This window comes from Recurvomyces mirabilis, assembly GCF_035927965.1.
Source record: "Recurvomyces mirabilis strain CCFEE 5264 chromosome Unknown scaffold_26, whole genome shotgun sequence".
In the NCBI taxonomy this organism is placed as follows: Eukaryota; Fungi; Ascomycota; class Dothideomycetes; order Mycosphaerellales; family Teratosphaeriaceae; genus Recurvomyces; species Recurvomyces mirabilis.
Genome location: NW_027041960.1, coordinates 213,780 through 232,067, shown reverse-complemented (window position 1 = coordinate 232,067; position 18,288 = coordinate 213,780). Strand labels below are relative to the sequence as shown.

Sequence of the window (18,288 nt, the reverse complement as noted above, 5' to 3'; positions counted from 1 at the left end):
CTGTGCATTCTAGATTTGGCGGGATGGAAGATTACTGTACCCCTTTTCTTAGTCTCTGATAATGTGAGATGATAATTTCGAGGCATGCAAGCCACTTCCGCCTGTCAATCTCGAATGTTCATCAGCTTTCTTTGCGGCTACAGGATTGCCACTGTCCGTCTGTCTATTCGAAGGAGTAGAGTCGGGGGTAATAAACTGCCTTTTGATCAATACCGCCTCCCGTGTGGCCAAGTCCTATCAACATTTTTCTAATATAGCATTCACATGTTAGACCACCCCCCGTTATAGTGCTGCAGGAACGAGACTAGCGGCAACTGTAGGCGTCACGTAGCCAATAGCCTTAGAGTTCCAATCCCCTCCGTCCGTGAATCTTCCCGACGACGTGCATGATAGATATTCGCCGATGGTGAGGTCTCGGGCGTTGGGCTGAGAAGTATAGATGGGTGTCATGTTTCACTCTGTGTCACATCATTATATATCCTCACTTCACTTGATCTAGCTGACTGAGCCGGACCGTACCCTCTCTCTTAACCACTCATCATTCGAGAACACCATACCGCTTGACCACAAACATCACCATATCCATCACCGCCAACATGGCCTTCATACTCAAATTCCTCCTGGCCATCCTAGCAGTAGGCCTAACAGCAATCTATCTCCGCTTCACCATCCTCCTGAACGCGAAACGCAACAAACCTCTCCGTCATGGCCGCCGCAACCCCAACGAACCAACCCACCTGATGATAGTTCTCGGCTCAGGCGGCCACACAACAGAAATGCTCTCCATGCTCTCCCGCTCCGTGCAAGATGAAGACCAAAGTCAGCGTTTACATTGGAATGACTATACGCATCGGACGTGGGTGGTCAGCAGCGGGGATAGTCTGAGTGCTGCGCGAGCAGAGGAGTTTGAGAAGATGGCGGCGCCGTTGAGTACGCAGGAGGGACTGATGATGGGGAAGGTGAAGAGAGCAACTGATAATGGGCCCGGGACTTATGAGGTCGTGACTGTGCCCAGGGCGAGGGAGATCCATCAATCGCTGGCTACGGCGCCGATGACGAGTTTGACCTGTATGCAGGCTTGTCGGAATGTGTTGCTGAAGGATACGACGACTACTCGTGAGGGTCATGGTGGGCAGGCTGGGGAGAGGGATGTTCCGGATCTGATTCTTGTTAATGGACCGGCGACTGGGACGATTATGGTGTTTACGAGCCTTTTGTTGAGGTTCTTTGATGTTAAGGGTGTGAGTACGAGGGGGAAGATGAGGACTGTCTATGTGGAGTCTTGGGCACGGGTGAAGAGGTTGAGTTTGAGTGGCAAATTGTTGAGGAGGGTGGTGGATAGGTTTCTGGTGCAGTGGCCGCAGTTGGTCAGGGAGGTTGGTGGAAGTGTGGAGTACCTGGGTGTGTTGGTGCAGTAGTATGAGCGACAGGAGAGCAATGGCGTCAGTCGTGGAGACGGGATACCCTCGCGAGCGTGGGTGACTTTAATGTCGCGGCATGGACTTTGCCAAGCATGTCTGGACACTCCACAGCACCAGCTTTCTCTAGCCACTTGCCGAGCTCTGGATGTATTCCAGAATTCTATCTCTCTTCGACCAGAAAGCAGTATGCACATCTCAAGGTTTCGCCTTCCGTCTGCCAGCCTCTTTGTTGTGCATCACTGGAGCCATCCCGAAGTCACTGCGTTGGCAAGCAATCAGTACGACGGGCCTTGGCTCGTAGCACCGATGTTCGACCTCTTCCCTCCAACCCATCCTCCTTCCATTGCTGGAACATGCTGTTTGAATACCGCGACGAGCTCTGGGCATCCAATACCGACGAATTGCTCAATACTTGGCAAGCTCAGGATAGTATCGAGTCCTGGCAAGTGTCGCTCATCGTCAGTCCTATCATTTCTGCGCCTCCACTTCTTCCAGGTGATTTCATCGAAGTAAAGTGTTATTTTACGGAGACCGTGTAAGTCCACAAGGTCGCTGAACCTCGTCCACTCCTCATTCTTGCCGTAGTGAGCCCAAGTTCCTGCTTCGAGACAGTATTAGATGCTCCGGACAAGACGTTTGTGGGTGGCAGGAAGCTTCTCCATGAAGTCCTTCAAACCAAACTCGTCTTCAAACCAAAAAGTATTGTGGCTCCTTCAAAACAGCCTCCAAACCCGGGCACCCAACAATTCCACCATTTCAAGCCCTCTCAACCTCTCCAAGATCTGCATCGCACTAATCTCCACCTCGATGAGGAATTCTTCGCACTTCTGTCTCGCAACCAAAGTTTACTGCTTCAGCGCCGTCATCTTCGACAGGATGGAGAAGGCGTGCTTACATGCTCCACCAGCGAGGTAAGTGAACTTGATGCTGCGCAGGAAGGGGATATGAGCTTTTGGTAGACGCCGAAGAGTGACATTCATATCTCCTTGGTCCAGGAAGACGAAAGTGTTGACCTGGTAGAAGTAGGGCAGAGCTTCCTGGCGGAACTGCTTGGAAGTAGCCAGTGGTGAGAGGATCTTACGGATAGATTGGGTCCGGAACTGCCCGCTTCTGTCACGCCAGGAGACGTCCGTGTTGTTGAGGGATTTGGAGAGGACTCGGGCGCCGTTCTTTGCGCTTCCCGTGTCCAAGCAAACACCCGATTTGAGGAAGCGGAAGACCACATCGTAGATCCTGTTTCTGATCTCAGGCGGCAGGTCGAGGAACGGGAACGTTGCATTATCATCCCGCTTCTCAAGTACCGAGTACAGCACCATGGCTGTTGGAGCAGACGTCGAGTGGTAATGCGCACTACCGTCCGCCTCGCCCGTCGGACAATTCAGCCATGGAGCATTCCATAAGTTCAAACGCATGGTTCAGTCTGTCGCGTAAGCGAGACGCCTCGGAATCCCACGATAAACGATGAAGACTGGCGAAAGCGATGTACTTGTAGTAACTGAAGGTGTCGCAAATCCAGTCGCTGATCTCCGAAGCCAGCGAGATCTCGACTTCATCCGCTGCAAACATGGTCAAAGCCATGGCGATGAGTTGTTCTTCGGTGTACGGTGGCTTCTTGGTGGTAGAAGCACGCGAGCCCTTGATGTGGGAGAGAATTCGATCCTGCATGCTCAGGTCCTCATCGGCTACCTCTATTGCGTTCTTCTTGCCCCTTTTAGTCATGGCGGAGATGGTAGTGCTCACTGGAATCTCATTTTGAGACTTACGGTCCATGTCATTGCTGAAGCTGGCTGTCGCTATCGTCGATGCAGGTCAGGAGTTGACGGTCGTCTTTCCTTTGATCGACTTGTGGCGTGTTGTCGGTGCTATGACTTTGCAGGAACTGAGCAATTGACAGTTGGCTTCACAAAGTTGTTGTGTAGTGATGTTGAGATAGGTTCCACACGAAGCAGATACCCGCGCGACGACGTGCCCAGGACGAGAATATGTTATGTAAGATCGTGTAGAGTCGATAATTTGAGGTGGGAAAGGCAGATGAGCTTCAGATGAAGTTGACGCGTTTGGAATTCTAGCGTGTCACGACCTACTCGTTGTCACTTGCAGCCCGCTGCCTAGGTACCTAGGTAATCCGATTTACATTTTTGTCACCAGTATATGATGTGTGAATTGAGAAGTGGACAAGTGTGAATGATGCTTTTGTACTATATCACTGCCAGTTACACATTAGAAGACCCTACAAGGGTCATTGATCGCTCCTGGTATCTCTCCATCCCAAACTCCCTCACCGCTGACGCACGGCTTCCTTCACGTCAGCAGACCTCACCACTAAACCACAATGACATACGTCCTCTACATCTTCGCCCGCACCCCGGCAGGCGGATACCCAAATCCGTCAGCCGTGCAATTCGGCACAAAGACACTAAGATCATAGAGCCAAGCAGCGGAATTGAATTCGGAGAAGACAGTCTTGATGAGGAAAGGCTGAGGGCAGTTGAAGCCTTGGAAGCTGGTCTCGATGACGATGAGGCCCGTGACGGCTTGTTGAGGCGAGATGGCGTTGGGGAAGGGGTTGGGGAGAGGGCCGCGCCAGCGGAGAATGACGGTATCGCAGTTGTGCCCTGAGGAAAGGAGTGTTAGCGTCGAGGTCAAGTTAGGTCAACGGAGGAAGGAAGTGGTTGGTGGTTTGACTTACAGACGCTCAGGATGGTGAAGGTGATATTTGGCTGCGAGCTCTGGCCTGCCTCGAATTGGTCACGACTGGCGAAGGTGGGTGCGCCGTACGGAACCGGACCATTGGGGCAACCGGAGTCTATGAGATAGATCAGCTAGTTCTCTTGCACCTATCTCGAGGTGCGACGTACTGATCAGAGCAGTAACGCTATCACTGTAATCAAGGAAGTCAGGGGCCATGACTGCCTCGGCGTCGGCCTTAGTATAGGCAGATACGAGGTGCGCGAAGTTGTCGGCGACTTTCTCGGCTTGGGAATCGTCCATGCAGTTCTGCTTCTTGCATGAGTTGGTGCCGTCATCGCGGGCGTCAATGGCATTGTTGGTCTCGACAGCAGCGCAGGCGCCGAGCGAGACGAGGCCGGCGACGAGGAGAGCTGTGCAATGCATAGTGATGGTATGTAGCGAAGAGTCAAGGAGCAGTGAGTACTTGCAAAAGAGTGGATGGATGAGGAAGGAGAATACTTGACTGTGGGAAGCACATCGCACTTTGTTCTCTTGGCCTCTAGACGGGATACAGGGTACCTCAGTTTTGGTGAGAAGCATGATGTCCACTGAGGTGAGGAGATATCGAAGGGACACAGTCAGTAGCCTCACACCAACATACGTTCGGCATGCCGTTTCTGTCCTTCGCAGGATGGACTTACAACTTCCTCGTGAGGACTGCTTTCACAAGGCACATGAGTGAGCGAGAACGAGTTGCTTTGCCAGTCCACGTCCTTTCTTGCAGCTGCTCTGATCGTCCAGACGTGCGAATGGAGGAGGCGGACATTGTGTGTTCGACAGCCTGTTGAGCTGTGTACAAGCCAAAGCGGTTCGTTGTAGGTGTAGGATGGCTTTATGGCGCCATTGATGTGTCATGATCTTAGTGCGCGATGTGGTAGGTCACATCCTCACATCTGATGTGTTTTGAGTTGAGGAGGCATTGATGTTGAAGTGGAGTAGAAGTGAAGTGAGGAGAGAGAGAGAGGTAGACGGAAACGGAAACATAAGCCGACCAAGCGGAATAATATCGGCCCGTCGCTTATCATTCAGCCCCTTGGCTGTGGCCTGCAAGCCACCAGAGCTTCTCCACACACCCCCCAGGCAAAGATTCTCTGTGGAGCCTCGCCAACGACGAGCGACAACACCATCAACATCTCCCCCATCTCCACTCACAGCAGTTCTACGCGTGCTTCGTTGCGCTCGCGCCACTCTCCACTCCCTCACGTATACAGCGATATGGGTCTCCCGGTTAGTCCTGTCCGACGTGCGCGGTCGTAGCTTCCGGCGCATACAGAACCGGCCAAACCCAGCGCGAGGCTAATCAACAATTCGTGTCTGCAGATATGGCGCAATCCTGAAGAGACGAAGCCGACAGTCAAGGACGCGCTGAAGGTTGATCCGACAGCAGCAGGACGCTCTTCCATCCGCAGACAGGCTTCCATCCATGGTGGCCGCAATGCGCGACCGCGAACTCGTCTGACTCGCGATCGTACAGTCCGCCTTCCACGCCGAGCCCGCTCTCCGCCACCTCCGGCAGGCTATAGCCATGTACGCGATACGCCTCGCAGTAGCATCAGGAATGGCGTGCCTCCCATCTCGACGTTGTTGGAGTCTGCAGACATACATCGCACAGCCCTGCCTCCTCCACCTCCACCTCCCGTACCTGAGTCACGAAATTACTATGAGCAGCTTGAAGAGGCTGCAGATGGCAGGGGCGATGCTACGAGTAGTCTGGTGGCATTGCGGGATACGGCAGCGAGGCTTGAGAGGCAGACAGAATATATGCGACAGCGACTGCAGCAGCGCATGCAAAGGTCTCGTGAGCCGGATGGGCCTCTTGCTGCACGTGATCAGGCATCACGAGAGCCTCCACAGCCAGACCTTGGACCACGGGCTCGCGCGGACCGACCTATTGTTGACGGACCACTGGATCGTGTAACAATAAACACCCCACCACGGACTGGATCTGATGTGGAAGACGATAGTCTCTTCCTTCCGCCGACACGGTCCACTCGTCGATCACATCCACTACGCAACTCCTGGAGTCCCGACTCGCCTCCTGCAGTAGATGGCCTTGGCGACCGCAATCGCAGTCCCACGCCACCAGATGGTTGGGAGATCATGCGCTCGACCATCACCCCTGACGCCACTCTACCAAGTGCCGAAAGCAGCTTCACGAGCGCAGCCGCTAGTCAGTCGTTCGCCTCAGCAGCAGACACTACCATCACCGAACCTGAAGTCGCCTCCTCGTCTACCACTCACAGTCGCCGCAATTCGAGTGGTGTTGACGATGAAAGCGATTCGGTATCATCCGTTGATCCAGAAGATATGTGTGACGACGATGATCAGATGACGGGAGCAGAGGCTATGGCGGAATTCATGTACAATCACGAAATGCACAGTCACGAAGGCAGGGGACGTGTTGTGCACCACTCCGAACAACGATTACGAGAGGGTAATCGATTTGCACTTGCTCACGAGTCTGCAATGATCGATATCGGCTTCCGTCTGATCGAGGAAGCTCTTGAGACAGAAGAAGGCCGTGCTCGTCTTGTGCAGGTCGGCGTGCTAGCTCAATGCGAAGACTCGGACGATGAAAACAGTACAGTACGAACCCAACGTCAGCTACGCTCGCGCACCAATCGCCTCTCACGCCGACAATCGGAAGCGCATCTCACAGTCTTAGATGGCCCTCCCAGTCCCCAACCAGATCGCTATGGCGAAGCAGCCCTAGCTGCCTCACGTGAAGCCCGACGCTCGACCCGCGAATACTTCCTACGTTATACCAACGGCTTCACGGGAGCCCGCCGTCCCACACCACCACCTGACTACGAAGCCCTGACTTCGCATCGGGATGTCGAGATCTTCACTTCACGGGATGAACCAATACCGCAGCCAGTCAGCCCCCCAACGCAGCGAGGTCAGACTGAAGTCGCGGACGCGATGTTAAGTGGCGATGAGACGGACCTGGCCGCTATGCGACGTGTCGTGGAAAGGTTGGCGAGGAGAGATGATGTTCCCGAGGAGTGGTGGAGCAGTATTGGCTTGAACCTCTCGCGCTCGAGGCCGAGAAGTCGTAGTCCTGCGAGAGCTGAGCGGGGGACTGACGCTGCTGGGCAGAGGGTCAGAGGTGGGAGGATCGAGAGGAGGAACTCGAGGTTGTGATGATGGACTGTATCATTACTGAAAAGCATGATGGCGAAGTTTCTCTCGACCTGTTTTGCTTACGCTGAGCAAGGGGATGTATCATACCACGAGCAGGAACAGAGGCCCAAAAGTCGTGTATGTATTATGAATATGAGATCTGCATCGTCGTGGCTGCTGGGCGGCCCATGAATTTATCAACTGCATTTCAAGATTCTATGTGAGAAGCGTGTGTGACCCACTTCCTACGAAGCGGGCGTTAGAACAAAGCTCTCGAAGCGACACTGAGCAACCAAGCAGCATCCTGCCACCCGCCTTCGCCACCAGCATCACCCACGTCGGCAGCCGGCGCTGGCGGGAGTGATGGTGCCCGCACGGTCTGCTCTGCCTCCTGACCCTTCCTCCCCTCTTCCTCTCCCTTTATCTTCCCCCTCTCCTCTTCCTTCGCAACTTCCTCCTCACTACCGCTCTCCTCCCCCTTCTCCTGCACACTAAACAAATTGAAACTCATAATTCGCTCCACAATCCCTCCGATACCATAACCCCTCTGATCAGACAATCGCGCTACTTCCTCCTCCGCTCCGCTCGGCCCTTCCTCGTCTCCCTCATCGCCGTCGAGTACATTGATGAAATCCGGTTCCATGGTCCCTCCCGCTGTAGGAGCTGGTAGAGTGAGAGGATCATCGGCGAAATAGCCGTCTAGCTGCGAAAGGTTGGGATTGGGGTTGGAGTTGCCGAGGGGAGTGCGCAGACTATTCGTGCTGCCTCTCCTGCTTGTTCCGCGACTAGCTGAACGCGAACCGTATCGTGAGCCCCATATTGGAATTTTCGCACTCTGCCTTCTGACCACTTCGGGACTCAGTCGCCCATCTCTTCTTGTACCATGCGTACTTCGGATATCGGCAGCGCTCATGGCAGCCATCTCCTCGTACCCCTCATCCACGTCATCATCATCCGAGGACTCCAGATGATGGAGTGTGGTTGAGGATTCTCTGGAAGCGAGCCAGGACTGCCCTTTAGCTTCTTGTACTATATCGTGTGTCGCTGCTCGGGTTCGTGCGAGCCAGTCTTGATCGTCTGCTTGGCGAGCGAGGTCGCGGGGGCGTGGGGTGGTGGAACCGGTTCTTGTGCCTGGACGACCTTGGTGTCTTCTCTTCAGTGGTACGCCGCGGCCAGTCAGGCGTTGGTCTCGTTGGTGTATGAGGAGTGCGGCTTCACTCTTAGCCTTGGGAATGTGTGCGGTGCCGACAGCTACACGCTCGCTGTTGCCGTATTCTTGGTCCTGTCGCACAGCGCCATATTGGTACTGGACTTCATCGTCGTAGAGACTTCCTCTTCTACTCAAACCACCACTTAAATTCCTTCTACTCGAGCTACGGCTCAAAATACCCGGTGTACTCGGTGCGGATTTTCCTTGTATGTAAGAGGAATGTTGTTGGCTGTATGTGACGTCTTGCGTTCGGTCGTACGGGCTTCGTGGTGTCCCGGTCTCGTCTGCCCTAGCTTCAGAGGCTAGAGGAGCAAGGGTGGTAGTCAGTGGTGCGAGGCGAAGGTCGGAGAGATTGGTTGTTGACCGCTTGGCTCGAGAGCGAGAGGACGAACGGGGTGTGCGACTGCCTGTGGACTTGCAGCCAATCAGTCATCATGCAGCCGAGTCAGCTCATGATAAACTCACCGACATGGCGTTGCTTTCATATATCAGTATTCGTTGACATAGGTAGCATTGCTGTCCCAGAAGTTGGGAGACGAGATGCAATAATGCACCCCAGATTCTACACTCACCTCACCCCACACCTCGGGGACGACATGTGACAGTGCACGGACGGGAGAAACCACTAGCGTCATGTATTATACATAGCTAAGTATCTCTCTTCCTCAACAAGACGTCGAAACCATCCTGCTTGACAGCCCAAGCGTTGTGCACTCTCCACTGCTTGTCCGGCTGTGCAAGCTTGATCTCGTACCTCAACAACAACGCAGGTACGACCTTCAACAGCTCAAGCATTGCAATGTTCCGTCCCAAACACGTCCTCTTGCCCGCTCCGAAGGACAAAACATGCTGATCCATGTACTTCACTTCCTCCTTGTCATCGCCTAGCCATCTGTCAGGTCGCCACTCTTCAGCGTCCTGGCCAAAGACTCGCGGGTCGCGTTGAAGTACCCATGGGTTGATGCCAACGACAGTGCCTGGCGCGAGAAAGACGTCGCCGATTTGCAGTCCAGAAGCTGGGACTATACGCTCCATCGGCAGTGCCAGTGCTGGATTGAGGCGAAGAGCTTCTTTAATTACGGCATTGAGGTAAGGTAGTGCTTGGACTTCTGTCCAGGTAGGAAGAGGCGAGGAGAGTTTGCCTGTTTCCTGCGCTTTCGTGAGCTCACCGACGAGCTTCTGTAACGATTGCGGTGATTTGAGGAGGTAGTAGAATACTGCTCGTAGTGTGCTGCCGATTGTGTCACTCCCAGCATTGATGTTAGCGAAGAGGTAGACCAGTACTTGTCGGTCTGTGACAACATCCGGTTGTTCTTTCTGTAGCTGTAGGAAGCGGGAGAGAAAGTCTGGTTTGGTCGGCATCGTGCCATGCAACACCTTAGCTTTCAAGTCTGGATCGGGAATGTCGATCTCGGATCCCTTCTCCTCGTTATCGTCTTCCATGCGCTCCTGCACTCGCCTCTGTCCAAATGACACAATCGGCGACGAGACTGGTTTGGCAAAGAAGCGCAAATAGATAGGGTTCTTGTAAGTAACAAGGTCCAGCCACGGCATCTGTCCCAGCACGGAACAACGATCAAAATTTGCTGCCACAGACGCCGTGATACCCTCCACGTCTTCGGCCCTCTCGAGAAATCCCAGACGTTTGCTGAAAGTAAGCTCACCGATGACATCAAAGGCGAACCACTGTAGCCATGTCCCAAGATCGAAGACCTTGCCCGTCTCAGCAAAGAGCTCGTCCAGCCTCGTCAAGAAGACAGCAGTAGTGGAGTCAATTAAAGGCTCGAACTCTACCAACGTGCTCAAAGCAAATGCACCAGCAACAGGTCTTCTTAGCATAGCATGTTGCTGCTCATCTGTCGTGAAGACCAGCGAAGGCGATCGCTTGCCGTTGATCATGTTTTGCCACACAGCATAGAAGTCTGACTTGACATAGCCCTTCTGTATCCCATAGATGATGGGTATCATATCCGGCTTGCAGATACTGATGCAATTTGGTCCGATGCGGAGGAGGTCACCATGTTTCTTGTGCAATTTGAGGTAGGTGTCGTGGGAGTCTCGCCGCCATACTACTAGGAGTCGCCAGAGGTCGGTGAACTTGGCTAGGATGGGGCCGGGAACGTCGCGGTGTTTGGCGAAGGTCCAGGTTATTTGGTAGAAGATGGCGAGGAGGATGAAGGCTCGGAGGAATAGCCAGATGAATTCGTGGGAAAACATGGTCGCGGGCGCGGTCCTTGCTCTAGGCTGTGGACAGTGCCTGGCCCTTCGCCACTATATGCCAACTAATCTGATCCGAGGATTTCAAAAGCGGTGGTTGTCCTAAGGTAGATGGAACCTGATGAGGGTATTGTCGTTGCTGCGACGGATCGTGATCTTTCGCCACACATCTAAATCTCGGCGCCGTGACGAGGAACCCACAAACAAGAGGAAGCACGAAAGAGATAAACTTGCCTCGAGGTATATGTCGGACTACAATTATTCATTTCTATAGGTGTGCTCTCGTCTTGCCTCCAGCGCTGGGAGAGATGCGCGCATCTGAACCTCCACTTCCACCACCACCACCACCCACAGCGGCACGATTCCGTCACAAGCAGAGGCCGAGCTTCACACACACGCACGCTTGCGGCTTTGTCTTACATCCTCGATCCCTTCACGACACCACATTCACGATCAACCCAAGGCACGCTCCGAAATTCACTTTGAAGGGCTACGGGGGCCGCGATGAACAGTATCCTCTCCAACAACCCGCTGGCCGCTCCCCACCTTCTCGCCGGCCGATATTCTCCTTCCTCGTACGGTACGCGGCACTATGCCAGACTCGGCGAGGACGACCACAGCTTGGGATTCAGAGCTAACACACCATATCGTCATCTAGACTCCCTATCCACACCCACCATGTCGAATCGAAAACGAAAGGCTTCCGAAGAGCCCGATCAGGACCGCATGTCCACCTCGCCTGTACCCTCTCCGTCCTTCTCTAGCCGACCACTACCAAGCTCGAACACACCACGGAGTCTCAAGCGAACACGGACTGGGGCAGCAGTAGGCAAACCGTTATCGCTGCCTAGACTTCTAGAGACACTTTCGGCAGCAGACATGAGGCAGCTACTGCAAAACGTGGCCGACCAGCACCCTGAACTCCAGCAAGAGATTGTCACGCAAGCACCACGACCATCAATAGAATCCACACTATCCGTCCTACGCACATACGAAGACGACTTCCGGAAAGCCTTCCCACTAGGCAACCGCCCGACATCCGACTACTCCTACAACCGCGTACACCAGCACCTAAAACACCTGATAGAAGCAATGCGAGACTACACCCCACACTTCCTCCCACCGCAAGAAACGCAAACACTGTCCTCCCTCAACTACCTCGACTCCGTCACAACCATCATCCACAACCTCCCAGACTGGGACAGCTACCAACACCAACGGCACAAGAACGAAGCATACGATGAGATCAGCAAGGCCTGGGCGTTGGTGATACGGGAGGCGTCAAAGAGGGCAGGTGGATTTCATTTGCAGTTTGGAGAGTGGGATCAGAAGCTACATGAGCATAATTCGAAGAGTAGTGGGAAGTTGGAGGAGGTGGTGCATGAGCTGCAGGCTGCGCTGGGGTTCATGCAGGCCGGGGGAGGACATACACCACCGGGTGTCTCGGACGAGAGGATGAATATTAGGAATCAACTGTTCAGTGGGAACTTTCAGCAGTTGGGTGTTGGGCACGGACATTGGTGCTAAAGGACAGGAGCGTGCGGATGTCGAAGGGTTTGCCACCGTCAAGCGGTGATGCTATGGCCAATCGAGTGAGGACATGAAAGCACAGACAGTCAAGGTTTACACTGAGTTCATTTGTCCGCATGGGTTGGCATTCGTAGGTTTCATGCAAGGTGCTGGTGGAGTTTTTGATAAAAAGGGCAGACTGCAAAGACTTTCGCATGGATCTTCCGTACGGTGGCGATGGTACAGTATACCAGGCGTAGTCGATTATGGGCTGAACTGATGGAAGTACAACTCACTTCCCAACATCTCGTACCTTCCTCATCTACGTGCTGCATCGTAAGACACGCGAGCGCCTAGGCACGTGCCGTTGGGATCGAGGTAGGTCGCGCCTTCCTCATTCTACTGACCCTCACAGCTCAAGTGGATACCTAATTTCGAAGGTCGTTTTGACAATATCTCTCGACACTTTCACTCCTTCTACGCAACACACCACATCCATCATCGACAAATCGCGAAAGATCGCCGCTATGGCTATCCACCCCGATTACCCGGGGCTGGAGGTCACCGTGGACGTCGGATACAGTCCATTGCTCGAGTACCGTGATGGCGAGACAGAAGACATTGGTGCTGAGTGCACCAACTACGTCGAAGCAGTCTCAGGCGCAGAGTACGGCTTTGCCCTGCGAATTGACCCAAGCATTTTCCCTCACGCCAATCGCCACCTTCTCGTCAAGTTCTTCGCGGACGGTCGCTGGATTAAGACAAAAGACTTTACCTCGGAGATGATCAAGGAGCGCCCGGCGTTGAAGAGAAGCATCTATCATGGCAAGTACGAAAGGAGGCCACGCGGTGCCGTCACACGTCCATTGCTATTTTCCGACCTACAGATGAGTGAGTACCGCTTGTCGTGGTGCGCTTAGCAGATTATTGACAACTATACAGCTGAAGATGATGCCACTGACAAGTGGGGCAATCTGAAGGAACTCGGTACCATCCGAGCGGAGTGCTACACCGCCAGGTACAAATTTAGGCCAGAAGATTATGGCAACCCAGGCATTCGTAGCCACAATATCCCCAGCGACCGGTCCGTGAGGCGACAAGGCTCCAAGCTGCCGCAATATGTCGTGGACGACGTCGGGAACAGGCCGTACTCGACCATCGAAGGTGGCAAAATTCCCGAGAAATGTCTGAAGGGCCAGGCAGTCAGTCACCAGACGACGTAAGACTATGCCACCATCATCCTTTGAGTGACCTAGTGTTTGACTGATGCTTGACAGATACGGGAGAGGCATCCCGCAGCCGCCACCACTTCCCTTCACTCACCGCCTCATCCCCAATGGCATGCCATTTGCACACTTCGTCTTCAGGTATCGCTCGCACGGTAAGTTGGTGCTACGTCGGAGAAGATCAGGATCCAGCTAACGGTCATCAGCTGCTTTGCGTTCTCTGCTTGTGCTGCCGAGGAGTCCATCACCACCCCCACCCGAGGATCCGGTGATGGAGGACTGGGACGTCAAGGAAGTACTTCCCTTCGAGATGCACCGCGCTGTAAGCTTATTGCACATTACATGGGACTACTCGGAGCTAATGAGGAATTGCTAGGTCAACCCGCTCAAGGGTGAGCGCAAGCGCGACCTTGTCGCGGTGGAAGCTGATGACGATGGCAGCGAAGCCAGCGAGGAGCTGAATTGGGAGGACTATCAGCGCAAGAGGGCACGCTTGATTGGAGAAGCGGAGGTGGTACAGCTGGATTGAGTCTGATGATAGCATGGAGCGGTCATGGCGATGCTTACGCCAGCCAGAGGAGGTTTAGCTGACTCTGACGTGCAACAATGGATGGAAGGCAGAGAGAGAACATACAACGCCTGTCTATGCTTAATGTACGACAACCATGTACAATAGCTGCCAAGCCTAGTAGCCGACTGCGATGAAAGTTGCACGCATCTGCAAAGTTTCTCTTGCTCCTGGTTCCGACGCTACAGCATTCTGACACCTATGCCATCATGGTAGCGAGATCTTGCTGAGCTACCTTCCATTCCTTGCTACAGGGCTATCGTCATTCTTTCTGCTTATCCTGCCCGCAAGCACAATGTCAATTCACACCTGTATCCCCTCAACCCCCAACCCCTTCACAAAGTCTCTGAAGTCTCGCCGAAACTTCGTCTTCTCCTCCAGCGCAGCGAAGTGTCCACTCTTCTCATAGACGATCAACTTCGCACCTGGGATGTTCGCCACTATCTCCTCACTACTCGACACGGGATTAATCCAGTCATATCTACCAACATAGACCAAAGTCGGCACCTTGATCTCGTGCAAACGATCCCGCAGATCGTACCGAGACAGACAGTCTCCCATCGCCGCATTAATAGTCTCGTAAAGTGGCGCCAGTATCGTAGGCATGATGGCATCCAGATCAAACTCAGACTGTGCCTTGAGCTCTGCAGGCGCAGCGAACAATGGTGCGACAGCCGCGAAGCCAGTGAGCAGATCCTCTTGACTTGTTGCCCGGCCACTGGACATCCGTAGGAGTTGTTCGGGGTCTGCTTGGCACCCGAGGATCAGTGAGGACTGTCTTCATCGTATTGTAGGCTGCCCAGTGGGCCATTTGGGCTGCGCTGTCGCCGATGATAATGGCGTGGAGATGGTGTTAGTAGGCGAGGGCGTATTCGAGGGTGATGAAGCCGCCGTGGGAACCGCCTGTCATGACCATCTTTTCCGCGCCTGCCCATTGCCTGTAAGTAGAGCAGTCAGCATGACAGTGGGAATCCTGTGTCTATGGAGATAACGAATCGATCATACCTCAACTCATCGACATCCTGAGCCCAACGTGCGTGGGTCTAGGGCCCTTTCTTGTCACTTTGGCCACTTCCTCGTATATCGAAAAGCAGTACTCTGAAGATGTCGGCAAAGCAGGCTAGAGCAGCTTCCGGTTCTTTGTAGGTAGACATCCCAGGAGAGCCGTGGTTCGCTATTAAGAGAGGTTTCGCTGGCTCGTCGCCCAAAAGCATGACTTTTAGCACACAGCCATCGGACAGCGTGACGTCTTGTAAACTGGAAGACATGTTCGGCGATGACTTTGAGATGAGGCCAGTAGAGCGGAGTGAAGTCCGGCGAGGCTCTCGGTGGCCTTGAGCGGTACTTGTACGTCTTGACGTGTAGACAAGTCTGTGATCTTGACGGAGCAAGCAGTCGATGATATCCAGATCAGGAAGTCAGTCGAGCTTAGTCAGCTGACAGGCGAGATGAAGCGAAGACTGAGGCGACTTGGACTAGACGAGTAAAGCTAATGTGATTCCTCATAGGCGTGTGAAGATGTGCATGGCCTGAGATTGATGTATCATGGCGGAGGCTAGGAAGCGTTCTAAGCTGCAGAAGCATATTTGTGACGAGCCATGTCCTCAGATACTCGTTCTCGGTGCCGCGTTCGTCCTGCGTGACGGAGCTGTCTAGCCTCAACGGATGCGTGAGGTCGTGAGCGGCCTCGTGTGTCCTGCTGGCCTGCATGATGCAACGGATCTCCGTGTAGTTGTCCAGGATCGATCTCGACGTAGATGTGTCGAAGCCATCTCTCTTCCAGATGCTCGCAGATAAGAGCATCGTTGCTGCTTCATCGCGCGAGTGTGATCAGACACTCTCTCTCCTGGTCGACCACGACACCGTCCAGAGTCGCGCTTCAGTGCCGGCCGTTGCCGACTCAAGCAGCCATAAAGTTGACATAGCCCAATCTGTGATCGTTACGCTTCTCACTTTGCTCCACCAGTCGACCGAATACAAAGTAGAAGAATGTCAGCAAGCTGATCAAGGCTAAGAAGCTGAGCACGTTTTCGGTGTCCACGGTCAGGTGGTATTGGTATGTCAATGTAAGGCTTTCTGGTTCCATGAGGTCGTAGCCAAGGTGAGTGCTCGAAAGGGACTTGTTATACTTGCGTTTGCGGGCTGATCTTGGTAATATATTTCGAGCAGGAACAGGCATCTTAGTCCTCTAAGAGGAGCTGGAATACTTATCAGGCCTCTCTTCGGAGCTTCGGGCGGTGCTATAGGCACGAGGCTAGACATGCAGTAGCCTAGAAGCGCCGCCAACAAGCTCCTCGCGTGTCAAAAAGTATGGCGCTGCAGTGCTTGACCGCCTTGTTCCATCTATGGCTGTGCTTCAGTCTTGTGATGCTCTACCTGCTCCCACGACCTCAGCAGGAGAAGGTACGGCGTTGATATAGTCGTCAACATGAAGAGTTGTGCAACATCGACTTCTCAATTGACAGCAGTCGACAAGCCATGGGTGCAAGGCTGTACTTTACCTTACCAAAAGTAGACAGTGAAGCTGCGACCATTCTGGAAGCAAAGGCAAAGAGACTTCGAGGTCAGCCTTGGCGGTGCCACCTCACCTTGGCCCAAAAAAAGCTTGAGAAGCTCACGTCCTTTTCTTTCTACTGCTTGCGAGACCACCCATGCTGCGGGATATCGTGTTCACAACCAGCTTGGAAGACACAAAAGTGGTATTTGTCCGGTTCCGCAGCGATCCGAGTGGAGGTTCCCAAAAATAGATTCCAGCCTCACAGCTTGTCGTCTGGTCTTTTCGAGAGACGTTGCGATCGCAGCACAACTCAGCATCGAGATATCCACAAGCCATCATTGCCATCGAATAAGCCAGCGATACCCCGTTATCATCGCCTTGTACAGGATACGCGCCGATCGGTAGGGTGGTTTGAAGGTAGACCTCGAAAGATGCAAAGGATGAAAGATGCGCTGCTTGTAGAACACGAAGGAGATGTACACGCAAGCGGGAGAGCAGGATCGTGTACGCGTTGGTAGAGCATATATCAAGAGTAGTCGAAGACAAGATCCTATCTCAGCCACGAGGTCTCACGACCTCAGCGCATCCGGCATACTTCATTTTCAGTCCTGCACCGTTCTGGTGGGAAGTAGCAGACATTGACGGGCATGATCGCCTAACGCTGACCAGAAGTGTGATGAAGAGTACCGAAGGACAACACAGCTGCCTCATGTTCATGCTGGTTGAGTCTGGGAGCTGGATACATCGATCAAGTTGCGGCTAGCCAACACGGTGCTCACGTCCCAGGGAGTCATCTCGAAACTGGTAGCAGCAGGTCTCCTAGTGCTATCATCCGGTGGGTTCCTTACGATCAGATCTTTCGCCTAGGCCTGTGCCCTCGAAATCATCTGTCTTGTAAAGCATCCGCATTGTCTGGGATATCAGCCACTCGACAAATCTTGCACATTGATCACCGCCCGCTTCCACAGAGTTGCCGTGTTTTTCTTCGCCCCAGGCAATCTACTATGTGCTGCACTCCATAGGGGCAGAAGTGGTCCGAGACTGTAGCCGTGGCCAGAGACACCGCCTGACGGACATGCTCTCGGCCAAGCAGTCGTCTAGGGCGCGATTCCCATGGCCCCGGAGGTGCAGACCTGCTGATGGAAGCCATACTGGTTGCGCGATCTTACAACGGTGGTTCGATCATGTTGAACGGTCCTAGGACCGCAGCATCCGCCTGTCGCCTTTGCCATGCCAGATCGCCTGCTGCAGCGCGACGTGTTTGTGTGTTCGATCTTTTGGAGTTCACAACATGCCTTCAACTCTCAATCCTCTATGGTCGATGAGTGTGTGCTGAGGATATATGGGAGGATCTCGGGTGAAAGCTCTTTCTGCTAGCATCGGGTACTGTTGATGCCACTTTGGTCCGTGGAGCTTTCCGCGAAGGACATCTCGTCGCGTTGCGCATATCGCGTGAAGGTGTGGTATCTGCCATGATAGCTCAGGCTGCTGGTGTCATGGTCGAGCGGCGCAAGGACACGGCGCAAGGACAGTTCGAGGTCGCCGAAGTCACTGTGTATCTTTGGACCGTGATGGCCGTTCAACCTCTTCGGGATCGTCGTGTGGCTATTGCTATGTTGTCAGCGAATATTGCTTCAATGAGCAGGGCGATAAGTCAAGGCCTGTTCTCCTGGGTGTTTTGGACTCGATCTCGTCGCCGGAGTGTCGTTGTTGGGGAAAGATTGTTCGAGGTGGGAAGATGAGAAGTCCTCGAGCGACGGAAAACGGACCACCAGCATCTGCTTGCC

The 18,288-nt window shown here is 53.7% G+C and overlaps 9 protein-coding genes across 9 annotated transcripts; 4 read left to right on the top strand and 5 right to left on the bottom strand.

Annotated features, from left to right (window-relative positions):
• Positions 1-596: 596 nt before the first annotated feature.
• On the top strand, positions 597-1,418 carry ALG14 (UDP-N-acetylglucosamine transferase subunit; the record flags this gene model as incomplete). The annotated part of the gene is made up of 1 exon (XM_064841279.1): positions 597-1,418. One exon carries the CDS (start codon positions 597-599, stop codon positions 1,416-1,418), a length of 822 nt encoding a protein of 273 aa, XP_064691143.1.
• Positions 1,419-2,266: 848 nt separating this feature from the next.
• On the bottom strand, positions 2,267-3,140 carry LTS14_008590 (uncharacterized protein; the record flags this gene model as incomplete). Its single annotated transcript, XM_064841278.1, has 2 exons — positions 2,267-2,771; positions 2,908-3,140. 2 exons carry the CDS (start codon positions 3,138-3,140, stop codon positions 2,267-2,269), a joined length of 738 nt encoding a protein of 245 aa, XP_064691142.1.
• A 627-nt stretch (positions 3,141-3,767) lies between these two features.
• On the bottom strand, positions 3,768-4,535 carry BMT2_3 (25S rRNA (adenine2142-N1)-methyltransferase; the record flags this gene model as incomplete). Its single annotated transcript, XM_064841277.1, has 3 exons — positions 3,768-4,036; positions 4,111-4,227; positions 4,280-4,535. 3 exons carry the CDS (start codon positions 4,533-4,535, stop codon positions 3,768-3,770), a joined length of 642 nt encoding a protein of 213 aa, XP_064691141.1.
• An 831-nt stretch (positions 4,536-5,366) lies between these two features.
• LTS14_008588 (uncharacterized protein) lies at positions 5,367-7,295 on the top strand (the record flags this gene model as incomplete). The annotated part of the gene is made up of 2 exons (XM_064841276.1): positions 5,367-5,378; positions 5,472-7,295. The coding sequence occupies 2 exons, from the start codon at positions 5,367-5,369 to the stop codon at positions 7,293-7,295; spliced, it is 1,836 nt and encodes a 611-aa protein (XP_064691140.1).
• Positions 7,296-7,533: 238 nt separating this feature from the next.
• Positions 7,534-8,955, bottom strand: LTS14_008587 (uncharacterized protein; the record flags this gene model as incomplete). Its single annotated transcript, XM_064841275.1, has 2 exons — positions 7,534-8,898; positions 8,950-8,955. 2 exons carry the CDS (start codon positions 8,953-8,955, stop codon positions 7,534-7,536), a joined length of 1,371 nt encoding a protein of 456 aa, XP_064691139.1.
• Positions 8,956-9,132: 177 nt separating this feature from the next.
• LTS14_008586 (uncharacterized protein) lies at positions 9,133-10,701 on the bottom strand (the record flags this gene model as incomplete). The annotated part of the gene is made up of 1 exon (XM_064841274.1): positions 9,133-10,701. The coding sequence occupies one exon, from the start codon at positions 10,699-10,701 to the stop codon at positions 9,133-9,135; it is 1,569 nt and encodes a 522-aa protein (XP_064691138.1).
• Positions 10,702-11,379: 678 nt separating this feature from the next.
• STS1 (Tethering factor for nuclear proteasome sts1) lies at positions 11,380-12,228 on the top strand (the record flags this gene model as incomplete). The annotated part of the gene is made up of 1 exon (XM_064841273.1): positions 11,380-12,228. One exon carries the CDS (start codon positions 11,380-11,382, stop codon positions 12,226-12,228), a length of 849 nt encoding a protein of 282 aa, XP_064691137.1.
• Positions 12,229-12,737: 509 nt separating this feature from the next.
• On the top strand, positions 12,738-13,965 carry LTS14_008584 (uncharacterized protein; the record flags this gene model as incomplete). Its single annotated transcript, XM_064841272.1, has 5 exons — positions 12,738-13,101; positions 13,153-13,429; positions 13,488-13,591; positions 13,643-13,758; positions 13,813-13,965. The coding sequence occupies 5 exons, from the start codon at positions 12,738-12,740 to the stop codon at positions 13,963-13,965; spliced, it is 1,014 nt and encodes a 337-aa protein (XP_064691136.1).
• A 342-nt stretch (positions 13,966-14,307) lies between these two features.
• LTS14_008583 (uncharacterized protein) lies at positions 14,308-14,730 on the bottom strand (the record flags this gene model as incomplete). Its single annotated transcript, XM_064841271.1, has 1 exon — positions 14,308-14,730. One exon carries the CDS (start codon positions 14,728-14,730, stop codon positions 14,308-14,310), a length of 423 nt encoding a protein of 140 aa, XP_064691135.1.
• Between the last annotated feature and the right edge of the window lie 3,558 nt (positions 14,731-18,288).